Raw genomic sequence first — 12,486 nt, 5'->3', positions numbered from 1 at the left:
ATCTTTTGTTTGTAGAGAAGAATCATCAAGCATGAAGCATGACGAAATGCTTACAAGAACATGTTGAGTACCATTAATTTAAGTGGAATATGCAAGCTGTTTAAAGGTCCAGAAACCAATCATCATGCTCCAAAATAGCAACTATCACTTTCTTAGATAATATACTTGGACAATATTTTTTTACAATATTTTATCACCATCTACGTGTCATTATGTGATTTATTCATGTTGGTGTTTATGTTTATTATTATTGATTATAGAGTAATTTTAGATCAGTACAGAATGACACGTAGATAATGTTAAAATGTTGTTAAAAAAATGTTGTCAAAGTATCATTATCTTTCTTCTTATTATCTACATTTTTATTAATAATTTCATTTTTTTTTATTCTTTATGTAAAAGATGACGAGCCTTTTAATTGGATAAGTTTTTTGTCATAGTGTACATCAAATTGAAAGAGGCATATGAAAAAAGTAGTATGCACTTCCAATCCAATGATCTTATTTTCAGCTTCATTATCACATTTTTTTTATGGAGTGAGTTTGTATAATAATGAGGACCACAACAGAAAAAGAAATTAAGTTGGGTTGGATATTTAAATTTTTCACCCCAACATTATATGGGATTAACAAGTAGTTATTATAAATTTAATATTTTCAATTACATGTGATAGATAACTATTAGATACTAGCAAAAATATGTACACGATTATGCATATTTTTTGTTATGATAGAAAAAAATAATAAAATTGTTGTTGTTGTTGTTATTCTTGTTGTTGTTCTTGTTCTTATTGTTGTTGTTCTTGTTGTTGTTCTTCTTCTTGTTCTTCTTGTTGTTGTTCTTGTTGTTGTTCTTGTTGTTGTTGTTTTTGTTTTTGTTTTTGTTCTTGTTCTTGCTGTTGTTGTTCTTGTTCTTGTTGTTGTTTTTATTCTTGTTGTTCTTGTTCTTGTTGTTCTTGTTCTTGTTGTTCTTGTTCTTGTTCTTGTTGTTGTTGTTCTTGTTCTTGTTGTTCTTGTTGTTGTTCTTGTTCTTGTTTTTATTGTTGTTCTTGTTCTTGTTGTTCTTGTTGTTCTTGTTCTTGTTCTTGTTGTTGTCGTTGTTCTTGTTCTTGTTCTTGTTCTTGTTGTTCTTGTTCTTGTTGTTGGTGTTGTTCTTGTATTTTTTGTTGTTCTTCTTCTTGTTGTTGTAAAACTAAATTAAATAAATTATATAACTTTATTATAATTTTTTTATTTACTTTCTAAGTAGTTTTATAATTAAAAATCAATCAAAATAAGAAATGATTAAATTTAAAAAATAGTCAGATAAAATTGATAAACTAATTATTTTAATTTTAAAAAATTATATAAAATGTAAAATTGAAAAGCAAATATGCATATCTTTAAAAGATTTCCATTATATATAGATAAATAGAGTAATAACGATATAGATGAGTGAAGATTTAAATATTTCATCCTATCTTAGAGTAAAATTTTATTCTTATATTTAATATGTACACACATAGAAAAAGATGCTTTTCTATTTGTTCATGATTCAAATATTGACTAAAATAAATTACTAAAAAAACTACAACAAAAAAAGTTTAAGCATTTAGTATTAAATATATATATATATATATATATATATATATATATATATATATATATATTTCAATTTCAAATATTAAAAAAAATTAGATAAGTATCAAATAAAAGTTAGATAGATATCAAATAATAGTAAAAAAATTAAAAATATTAAATATATGTTTTAAATATAAATTTAAGTATTTTAATAATATCAAATAAAAATAAATATAATGAGGAAAGATATTAAGACAAGTATGGAATAGAAGTACATGTACATGCGCATTTCCTTCCAATACTTAATTTAAAAAATTATATATAACACACATTTAATATATTATCGACGTGAAGAAGTAATTTATTATTAATTTTATATATTAATATAGAAAATATTTTTTGTAATATATATATATATATATATATATATTAATATATTTCTTTTTAATTTTAAAAAAATTATAATGTATGGGTTATGTGTCAATGTTAGTGTGTTTTGTATTTAATCGAATTTCAATTTTTACTTTTTATTCAAGTTAGTTTCAAATTTTGTTTATTTTATTTTATTAGTCTCAATCTTCAATTTTAGAAAAGAATATCTTTATAATTTTTAAAATTAGATGAAAAATTCTTCATTATTTTAAAAATTAATGTTTTTTTTTCATTATTTTAAAACTAAAAGATTTATTCTTCATTATATTTAAAATTTGAAGGAAAACTCTTTATTATTTTTAAAATTAGAAAAAAATTTCTTCTATTATTTTTAAATTAGAATAAAAATTCTAATTTATTTATAAAATTAGAAGGTAAATTCTTATTTATTTTTAAAATTAGAATAAATTTTTTTTATTGTTTTTTAGAAGAGGATTTGTTTATTATTTTTAAATCAATTCTAACCCTATTTTTCACATGTAAAAAAAATAAAACATAAATTTAATTATTTTATTCAAATAATATAGTTAGAGTTGGTTTTAAAAATAATAGAAGATATATTTAATAAAAATTAAATTTAATCTCAATTTAAAGAGAGACAAAATTGGAATTGAATTGAACAAAGTTAATAAAAATTAGAACTAAATTAATAAAGATTAACAAAAATGACACTTACACATGGAACTGATACTGACTTGACCAGTGGTATCGATATTGACTTGACACGTGATACTAATATTGTCACGTGAATAGTTTTTTTAATTAAAAAAATTAAAAAAAATTATATATTTTTTTAAAAATAAAAAAAAATCACGAATTGATGTGTGAATCAACACGGTTTAGACAACGTTATAAAAAAATGATTGAACTGAACATAAATTACAAAAATTAAGATTAAATTGAACACTTGATAAAAATAATTCTCACATTACTATTTAAAAATAAAATTAAAAGATTTCTCCAAATATTAAAACTGAATGTCTTATCATTCATTATTATTTTTTATATAATTATTATTATTATTATTATTTTCCTTAAAATATATAGAACACGTAGGTTACTCATAATTGTGTGTTGTACACAGAATATCATTTACATTTACAAAGTATTTTATTCTTTTATATATTAATGATAATATTATTATCAATTCATTTATTTATTCAAAGGCTAAAAATATGTGATGATAAGATTAATCACATATTAATTAGCGCTGAAAACATGTCTAACATCGTTTGTGTATGGTAACTTTCAAACCATGAGCCATTGATAATATTGTCATCATCCTATATTGCACTGTATGACCTGGCACCAACTTGAACTTGTAAAATCTGCACAAAATAGCTAGCACCATCCTCATCTGCAGATATGCAGAGTCCTTGCCAAGGCATATCCTAGGACCTGCCTATAATAGGTGCAAAGGAAAATAATGAAACACCAACTTTGGATTGTAATCACATCGTATTACAGAGTTCTGAGGAGATCAAAGTACCTGAAAAGCAGTGAATTTGAATGGAGACTCATTTTTTAGAACACCATCTTTGAACCATCTCTCAGGGACAAACGAAGCTGCATCAGAACCCCAATTATACTCCATCCTTCCCATAGAGTATGGAACATATGTTACCATTCCCCCTGCCTTTACTTTGGTTCCATCTGGCAATACATCATCCTCTAATATGCCCTTAGGATCCTACAATTCAACACTCATGTTCACAAAACTTGTTCATAAAACAAAAAGTAGTACATTAAAGCAACAACCTTAGTGAAGTGAACCTCTCTTTAAAAGTACATGAAAGTGCTTTGCTTATGATAAAACCAAGAAGAAAATGTGTCTTGTTAATAGATTGTCAGGAATTCAACTTTAGATAGAAATGAATAAGTCTCAATTTGGATAAAAATGAAAAAAGTTGAGTATTGTATAAAGAAAGAAAATTCATAAACTTATTATCTTAATATTTTAGATCGAAAAGGGTGTCAATCACTTTTTGGGTTGGCTTCAGAAAATTGAGAAAAAACACATTTTAAGTGTGAGGTATTATCTTAAACCAACTAACATGCTTAAAACCAACTTGTTTTCTGGGCAATAATTCAAAAGTTGCCTCACATTTTATGGAATTTTCATAACTAGAACTAAATCAATGTAGGAAAATGCACACCTGAGGAACTGCTGGATACAATCTTAAGGTCTCTGTTATCACAGCATGCAGATAGTGCAATCTCTCTAGTGAATCTTTATTCAAAAGCCTTGAAAATTGTTCTACTCTTTGATTGAATGATTCTGAGTCCTCTTTGTCAAATTGAGGCAAGGAAATGTTCTCTTCTTTTGCATGATTCTCCTCAAAAAGTTTCAGCTCAAGGTAAAGTTTGTCAGCAACATGAGCATGTGTCATTACCATGTATATGGCCCATGACAGGGTTGTTGCAGTTGTGTCTCGACCAGCAATGACAAAGTTCAACACAATATCTCTCAAACTCTTGTCCGTTGCATTGCTTTCTCCTAGTTCTATGAATCTTGACAATATATCATGCTTCATCTGTTTTTTTAACATAGGTCATGAATCAATGTATGTTTGATGTTTACTATGTGGTTAGGATATAAAGCTACCTGATTTTGTTGCCCGCTTTTTCTGACATCTTCTATCTCTGCCTTCCTTTTCCGAATTACTGAGTAGGTGAAATCATCAACAACTTTGATACTCTTCTCAAGTTTTGCTTCAGAGCCTATACTTAGCATTTTCTTAATCTTCCAAAGTGGATCAATGAAACGAAGTGTTACTATGATATTTGCAGTGTCAAATGCATCAGCAAAACTGTTCTTTGGTAAATTGGAAGACAGTGTTCCAATTTCCACTCCAAATCCAACCTTACATATGGAGTCCAAAGTCATTCTCATCAACAGTTCCTGGTAATTAACATTTCAACCATCATCAACTGCAAAATCTCCTACTTTGAAAACAAAATTAAGAACATGGAGAATGGTAGCAGAACCTGCATGTCTATTTCTTGGTTAAGAATAGATGCTTGAATGAGAATAGCAGAAAGTTTCAAGGCATATTCCCTGAAAACTTTTGTGCTAAATTCCCTTAAATTTCTGGATGCAAACTCTAAGCTTGCAGTTTTCCTTTGCTTCTTCCAAGTCTCACCATCAACATTAAATATTCCATCTCCAAGAAGCACTTTCATATATGAATGGTACACTCTACCCTGCAATCAAAACCACAAACTTTTCCATCAAAAACTTTCATTATGCAGATAAAGAGTAAAATCCTTTTACACAGTTGAACAATAAAAGAACATTCTTAATATGGTTTTTAAGACAATTATTGTAAGAGTTAAGAGATTTACCATATATGCATGCATGCACTATTTAGTAAAAGTAGTATGACTGAAACATTTGATGTAGATTACCTTAGGATAATTATTGAAGTTGGTCTTGAGTACATGTTCTACATTATTAGGGTCAGCAATGTAAGTATAAGTTGTGAAAGGCATAGGAACCACAACAGTTTTTGATTTGGACAAATAATTGACTAGCCAATCATGCATTCTGTCATAGTTCATCAATTGTTCAATAGCAGCTCCAAAAAAGGGCCAAGTTTTTGGACCTTTCTTGTTTCTTTGACTCCATCTATGTATGAACATCCATGAAACAACCATGCATATCAGTACTACTAACCCTCCCATGTTTCATAGGTCCCTAAAGGTAGCAACTAATGCCAGGTTCCTCTCAAAACCTTATTTTTAAGACATGAAAAATAACTGCATACGATAATATAACATGTCACAAAAGATGCATGTTTTTTTGTTTTTGACAAGCACAAAAGGTGCATGCTTTGAGTGATTGGTTGATGTTTCTCTTTACAACAATTAAGAGGGAACAGAGGTAGTTAAAATGTAGGTACTAACTGGTTTATTTATTTGTTTTTAGTTATGTGTTAGCATCTCTGTCACATTCTTTTAGTGCTTGTGGTTTTAGAACTGTAAAGATAAAGAAAATATTCATTTCTTTCGTGCCATTGACCTAAACAGAACAGAACAACCGATATGGAGGTGATCTTCTTTAATTCTTCTCTTATATAATTTAATCATTTAATATTGATACTATTTTAATAAAAAAATTACTTATATAAATTAAGGCTGTTTCAATCATTTCCGTCTGCATCTCTAATTTTCGAAAATAACCTTAGAAATTAATTTTTCTTTGTTGAATAATTTTGAAATTTCTTTTTATTAGATTTTAAATTTTAATAAAGAAAAAATCATTTACCGAATCTTAAAATATGATGAAACTATGAAATTTGGAATTTTTTGAATTATAAATGACAGTTTTGAAATTTTAAAAAGTTTTGAAGATACAAAATGAAATGATAGGAGGTGTCGATTGAAACAATCATAAATTAAAGTGAGTTGTGCTTTTGAAATTTTAGCCACTTGACTGATAATTTTAACATTTCAGCTACTTAATTTCTTATTAATTAAATTAACATAATTTCTTGTTAATTAAATTAGCATAAGTTATCTATTGTCAATATAAATTTATTTCACGCCTTCATTCAATTAAAAATCATTACATAAATGTTAAATAAATATTTGACAATTTATGCTAATATTAACTTTTACACTTTCTTTGGTTGATGAAAATACCTTAAGAAAAAAATAAAAGTAAAGTAAAGAACTTAATTTATAATTCTTCATTTTAGAAAATAAAGAAATTAGGATATCGTTTTATATCAAACACAAAATTTTACATTTCTTAGGTAAGCAAAATAATAAAACATAATAACAATCTCGTCACATGTTAATGAAAAAAAATTAAATGATAAAGATTTAATTGTAAAATACAAAAATCTTGAATACTTAATATTCAAATTTTTTATATAAAGTCAATTAAAAATAATCAAATTTAACATGAACTTAAATTTAATTAAAATCAATTTCAAATAATCATGTTTATTTTATTTTTTTCATCCATTTAAACTATATATCTAACTTTTTTTCATTTTGGGTACCATCAAGAAATTATTTAGTTAATCAAATATAAAATAAAAATACCTAACTAGAACGAAACTGAAATTACTTATTTTTTACTATGTCTGAACTAAAATCTTAAGAAAAAGATAGAGACAAATGGAACAAAATTATAATCTGTCCTAAAACTACACTTACAGACACAATATTTTAGGCTGTAAAGTTGGGCCTAAAGATGAAGAAGCCCAAAAAAGAAGGCCCATTTACTGATAAGCCTGGTGGTTGGAGCTGTCGCGACTGTTGGTGGTGGCCGTAGTGACAAACAGAGGGAGAGATGTCGAGATTGCGAAGACTGATACAAGCTTCGGTTGATGCTACCAAGAGAGGTTCTTTTTCTTCTCAATCTTTAATTTGTTCTCTTTCATTCAAAATATTTTCTCTCTCTAACTCTTTTTCTGCATTGGAACAAAAGCTTTATCCGGTAATCTTGATGATTTGATGCCACCACCGGAGAGACCCATCTTCAGCTTCAATTCCAAGAAAGAGTTAAGCAAGTGGCATTTGTATTCTGATTCCGAATTTGGAGGTGGGGTGCCTCGTTTCGTGCCACTACTCAATTGATTATTGTGAAGTTTGCATTTTTTTTTTATTCTTTCATCGTTTCAGTTTTTGGGGTTTTAAATGTTTTTGTTACCCAGGTTTGTCCTCTGCGTCTCTGCAGATAACTGAGTCGGAGAATGGAGTAACTTCTGGAATCTTCTCCGGGAACCTCTCTCTGGATGTCTCTGAGGGCTCTAAATGGAAAATTACTCGGGGTGGCTTCTGTGGAATGCGCTCTAAAAAGGTTAATTTCTTCAAAAACAACCATATTGGATTCTGTTAATGTGATTATTGGTGCTGATTTTTTTTTCTGTACCAAAAAAATTAATTAGAATGCACTTGCAAAGTAACTTGTAAAGGGTTTTTGGCAACCATTATATCGTCGAGATTGTCATCTTTGAAGTGTAATAAGATTGTTCAGTTTTATACTATTTTAAAAATCGTATCCAAAGAGTATTTCTGATCAGTTGATTGTGGAAGAATCTTTACGCTGACAGTGTGTGGAAGAGAAATTCTATATTAAATGTTATTCTTACACAAGTCTTTGTGTCTGCAGTTTGATGGTTTTATTGATTTGGATTCATATGATACCATTGCGATGAAACTTAAAGGAGATGGAAGATGTTATATATCTACTGTGAGTGCACTTTTTCGTTGCCATTTATATTATGCAAGGAAATCTAGAGGTTGAGGGGCTTAAAAATTTCATTTCTCGGGTGATGTTATGAGTATTCTACCTTTGGTGATTTTTGTGCAGATCTACACGGAGAATTGGGTCAATTCACCTGGACAGATGGAAGATAACTCATGGCAAGCTTTTGTTTATGTGCCTGAAGGCAACTGGTACATTACAAAGGTAAGTTCTATTTGCTTCTCACTGCTTACAACATACTTATGATTGACCAGGTTTTCACTGTGTTGTTAAAGCCTTCGCTTTTGTAGGACGTCTGCTCAGATAACTTATCTTTGAGTGATGTGTATTCTGTTGCTTACAAGTTATGACCATTTTTCCTTCTATACATTATTTTACTAGTTGTGCCAAATTAAGTGGCGAAAATTATAGGTTTCTCTTTGGGAAAATAAGGACTTGAAAATTATAGGTTTCTCTTTGGGAAAATAAGGACTTGAACTACTCAAATCAGATGCAACGAAAGATTTTGCACATCAGCACATTACCTTTGTAGCGTTCCATCTACTTCCTTAGAAGCCTTACTACTACAATGTTTATAAAAGGTCTAGGTGTAATTAGGAATACAATTCCTGGAATCAAAGCATAACAGTACACTAATTATTTTGCTTTGATTATAAATCTCTAGAGCCTTAACACTGGATCATGGAATTTATAAGTTGGAAAGCTTCTTATATATTACTGGAGGCTGCCAAGGAAGTGTAAACACTTCAAAACAATAGTTGTTTGTGTCATAACTGCATCAGATTCGTGTAAATGTTGGAGAGTTCACAGGATTTCAACTTTTAACTAACACAAGTTATTTTTTCTTTTCTATTCTTTTTTAACTCAATACCAATAAAGATGTTAATATCACAATAATTAAATAAAGTATGGATTTTTTATTCATGTCGTGTGATTTTCAAAATTTTCTATACAATTTTCTAGTGGTACCATATTTGTAGTTTTCAGGAAGGAACTTTTTTGCATAAGAAATGTTGATTGTTTCTATAGATCTTATGCTTAACATTATAATTTCTGTGCTGCTCATTTTTGGAACAACTCATGTCATCAACTGTCATGGTTGCTATTCATATAAGTATCAAATATCAACATTGTTATTTGTTAGTGAGCAAAATAGGTCTTGTTGTGCACCGATCTTATTTTTGAAGTTGGGTGGACAATATGTCAACATATAATAGAATTTTGCTAGGTTTTGTACATGGTTAAGCTCTGTCTATGGCTTCATAATCAGTCTCATGCCCCGATAAAGGAGGGTTGTGTAGATCCTCTGCATCCCACATAATTTGTCAATATACTAAACACGGATCACTCATGCTCTTTATCCAAGTGCAATGACATCGTGTAATCTACTTAGTGGGCATTGCCTATTGACATAAGAGTTTCTTTGTGTTGTTTGTACCTGGTTGATTTTCTAAATCAACACAAGTGATGGGTATCACATGCATGTTACATTCATTGATTGCCAGATTCCTCTAGCTCGGTATTTACCTACTTGGAGAGGGAATGTTATAGATGCAGATTTGGAAATGAATCCATCGCGTATTTTGGGCATGTCTTTGTCTGTCAATGCTGAGGGTGGTGTCCCAGGTGCTAGATCTGGACCAGGTGATTTCAGAGTTGAACTTGATTGGATCAAAGCCTTGAGGACAGAATGAAGTGAATAGTTTACACATAAAAATCAAGAATTTTCCTCTTCTTCTAGAGTGCCCTTTTTTGTAATAACAATGTATCATTTGATGGCTCCTAATGGAAAAATATATTTGGTAGTTATTAAAGTACCGATACAAAGACTGTATTATTGAGTGCTATAGTAGGTCCAATAATGTAAGCCCTTTCGAAGAACAAAATTCATTGTTTTCATCATGTTCACAGCAGAAGAATCAAGACTTATTGTCACCTTGACAATACTGCTGACATAATTGGATTGTCGGTCATCAATTAAATGTGGTGAATGAATTTGATAAAAATGTGCAATGCTACTAACCTAGTCATAGGGGGCAAATATCATTATCAGTTAGTCTTGTACCCATACACAAATTAAAGCTGATTCCTGCAATTATAATCTTCTCATGCTATAGAATATTAGTAGATTACTATAGTTTTCCCAACTAAATGATGCCTTCTGCTAAGAAAGGGTTACTAAATGTGAAATGCTGGCAATCTATATCCTAGGTTGTTGAAAATCAATTATCCCGCTTTTCAATCGAAAAGCAAATTTCAGCTGTTTATTAATTCAAAATCATTTCACTATTTTAAGTTATGCATAACTTTAAAACAAATTGGCCAAGTCTCAATTTTAATTTTGTGTTTTGTAATAAATTTAAGCTAAAAATAGATAATTGAGAATGTTTAGAAGAGAGGGATGTATTCGTGACATATTGCTTCGAATCAAACTTAATTGATTTATTTATCAATAACATGAATGGAACTGGATTATTTATTTTTTTCAAACGAAATCTCATTTTTTTTAATTCCGCAGATGAAAGAATATGTTAAGTGGTCAACTTGGTATTTCAACAGAGATCAGTCGTTAGTAAAGATAATAGATCTTTTTGGACTAATGTCAAGATAAAGAAAATATCATAGTTTTATTTTGATTTATTATGGAATCTATAATTGGGCCAGAAGACTTCTATATTCCTCTTGAAGTATATGCCACTACCCACTCCTCGTTATCTTGACTAAACTTTAAGTTGAACAGTTGATAAACCAGTGGGATATAGATATCTTTTATGACTTTTCTGCTGCTTTTTTTCAGCAGAAAATATCTTATCTCATCAGTGCTATCAGTCATAATGACTGAAGATCCTAATAAGATAAACTTAGAAATTACAAGGTTGATACTGTTTGATCTTATTATGTTAAATGTACTCTTTGGATATAAATATTTTTAGTATACCTCACTTAACTTATTCACTTAATTATGTATATGAATGGATTAGAATGAATATCTTTCATGTAAGTACTTTCTGGTATTAGTTTTCTATGACAGGGCAGTGCCTATGTAAATCGTTTTTGGTTGAATTGTAACTAGAACAAGAATACACATAGACGATCCACTTGAATTGGCTAGTTGTAGGGGGTTTAGATGCTTTGCATGCAGTCATGTATTCAAATATAGTTCTATCATAATACCAATAACACATGCATAGATTTCATCTCAATAAAAATTTGGCCCAATGCATGAAGGAAGAACTAATCTTGAATCTTTGAAGAGAGAAGTGCTGAAGTTTAGTGTTTGATCTTGGCATGAAGAAGGATACCTGTGAAAAAAGAAAGAATAGTCAATACTGATGTGCCACTAACTAATTTTATACAAAATATAAGTTTTACTAATTTAATCCTTAAATTATAAATATTTATTTGTAAAAGTTAAAACAATAATAAGAAATGTTTGGTGTTTTGTATGTAATAAACCTTAATGTATATTAATAAAGTAATAAACAATTTCAAATTAATGTGTGATTTTATAGATAAACTTACTATATGACACTTTTCTTAATGCAGTGATGAATTTTCAAATAAAGTTATTCAGTGATGCAACAATATCTGCAACTTAGGATCAACCCTTCTCTCTTTGTACATAAGAGCAAAACTAGGAGCAAGTTGTGTTTAGCTTTGGACTTTGCAATTGAAAGGGACTTGGTGAATTGATTCTTATAATAATAAAATGTCCTTCTGTGTCACAGTAAAGCCACTTAACAGTTAATTACTATTCTTGCTGCAACAACTTGCTATATTCTGTCTTGTTCTCTTTTTTCCTTTTTTTGCATTATTGTTACTAAAATTGGAGTGTGATTAGAATCTATGGGGCCACATAAGTAACTAAACAAAAAGGGATGCATTTTGGCTGCATTGAACTGGAAATTGATGTCTCTCAATGTGCAAGTTGTGAAAACAAGTTGCAAATTGCCATAAGAAGTCAATGCCATGAGCCTTGTTTGTTGAGTATTTGGTCAAGTTTACCCAGCTGAAATAAAATAGTTTTTAAAAAGTATAGAACAAAATAGAGTGCCCCCACAAACTTTTTGGTGATTAAGATGATGAGATAGGAATTTTTTTGAAGTTGTGGTTGCATTCCAACAACACAACCAAAGAAAGGATATGGTTTTCCTATGTCCTATTTTAGAATATATATATATATATATATATATATATATATATATATATATATATATATATATATATATATATATATATATATATATATATATATATATATATATATATATATAT

The 12,486-nt window shown here is 28.9% G+C and overlaps 2 protein-coding genes across 3 annotated transcripts; one reads left to right on the top strand and one right to left on the bottom strand.

The window, feature by feature from the left end:
* Window positions 1-3,109: 3,109 nt before the first annotated feature.
* On the bottom strand, window positions 3,110-5,781 carry LOC108347322 (cytochrome P450 704B1). The gene is made up of 6 exons (XM_017586488.2): window positions 5,400-5,781; window positions 4,980-5,195; window positions 4,597-4,893; window positions 4,148-4,525; window positions 3,481-3,681; window positions 3,110-3,393 (listed from the first exon to the last, which is right to left on the bottom strand). Exons 1-6 carry the CDS (start codon window positions 5,673-5,675, stop codon window positions 3,214-3,216), a joined length of 1,548 nt encoding a protein of 515 aa, XP_017441977.1. The 5' UTR covers window positions 5,676-5,781; the 3' UTR covers window positions 3,110-3,213.
* Window positions 5,782-7,186: 1,405 nt separating this feature from the next.
* Window positions 7,187-11,924, top strand: LOC108346943 (probable complex I intermediate-associated protein 30). 2 transcript variants are annotated; one of them, XM_052868876.1, is made up of 6 exons: window positions 7,187-7,345; window positions 7,432-7,545; window positions 7,658-7,803; window positions 8,116-8,196; window positions 8,317-8,415; window positions 11,758-11,924. In XM_052868876.1, the coding sequence occupies exons 1-6, from the start codon at window positions 7,294-7,296 to the stop codon at window positions 11,758-11,760; spliced, it is 495 nt and encodes a 164-aa protein (XP_052724836.1). In that variant the 5' UTR covers window positions 7,187-7,293; the 3' UTR covers window positions 11,761-11,924. The 2 variants fall into 2 exon arrangements, with proteins under 2 accessions (XP_052724836.1, XP_017441507.1); XM_017586018.2 differs by lacking the exon at window positions 11,758-11,924 and adding an exon at window positions 9,717-10,188.
* Window positions 11,925-12,486: the final 562 nt, after the last annotated feature.

Source organism: Vigna angularis, chromosome 9 (genome assembly GCF_016808095.1).
Source record: "Vigna angularis cultivar LongXiaoDou No.4 chromosome 9, ASM1680809v1, whole genome shotgun sequence".
NCBI lineage: Eukaryota > Viridiplantae > Streptophyta > Magnoliopsida > Fabales > Fabaceae > Vigna > Vigna angularis.
The sequence above is the reverse complement of the archived record's forward strand: the minus strand, read 5'-3'. Positions and strand labels throughout refer to the sequence as shown.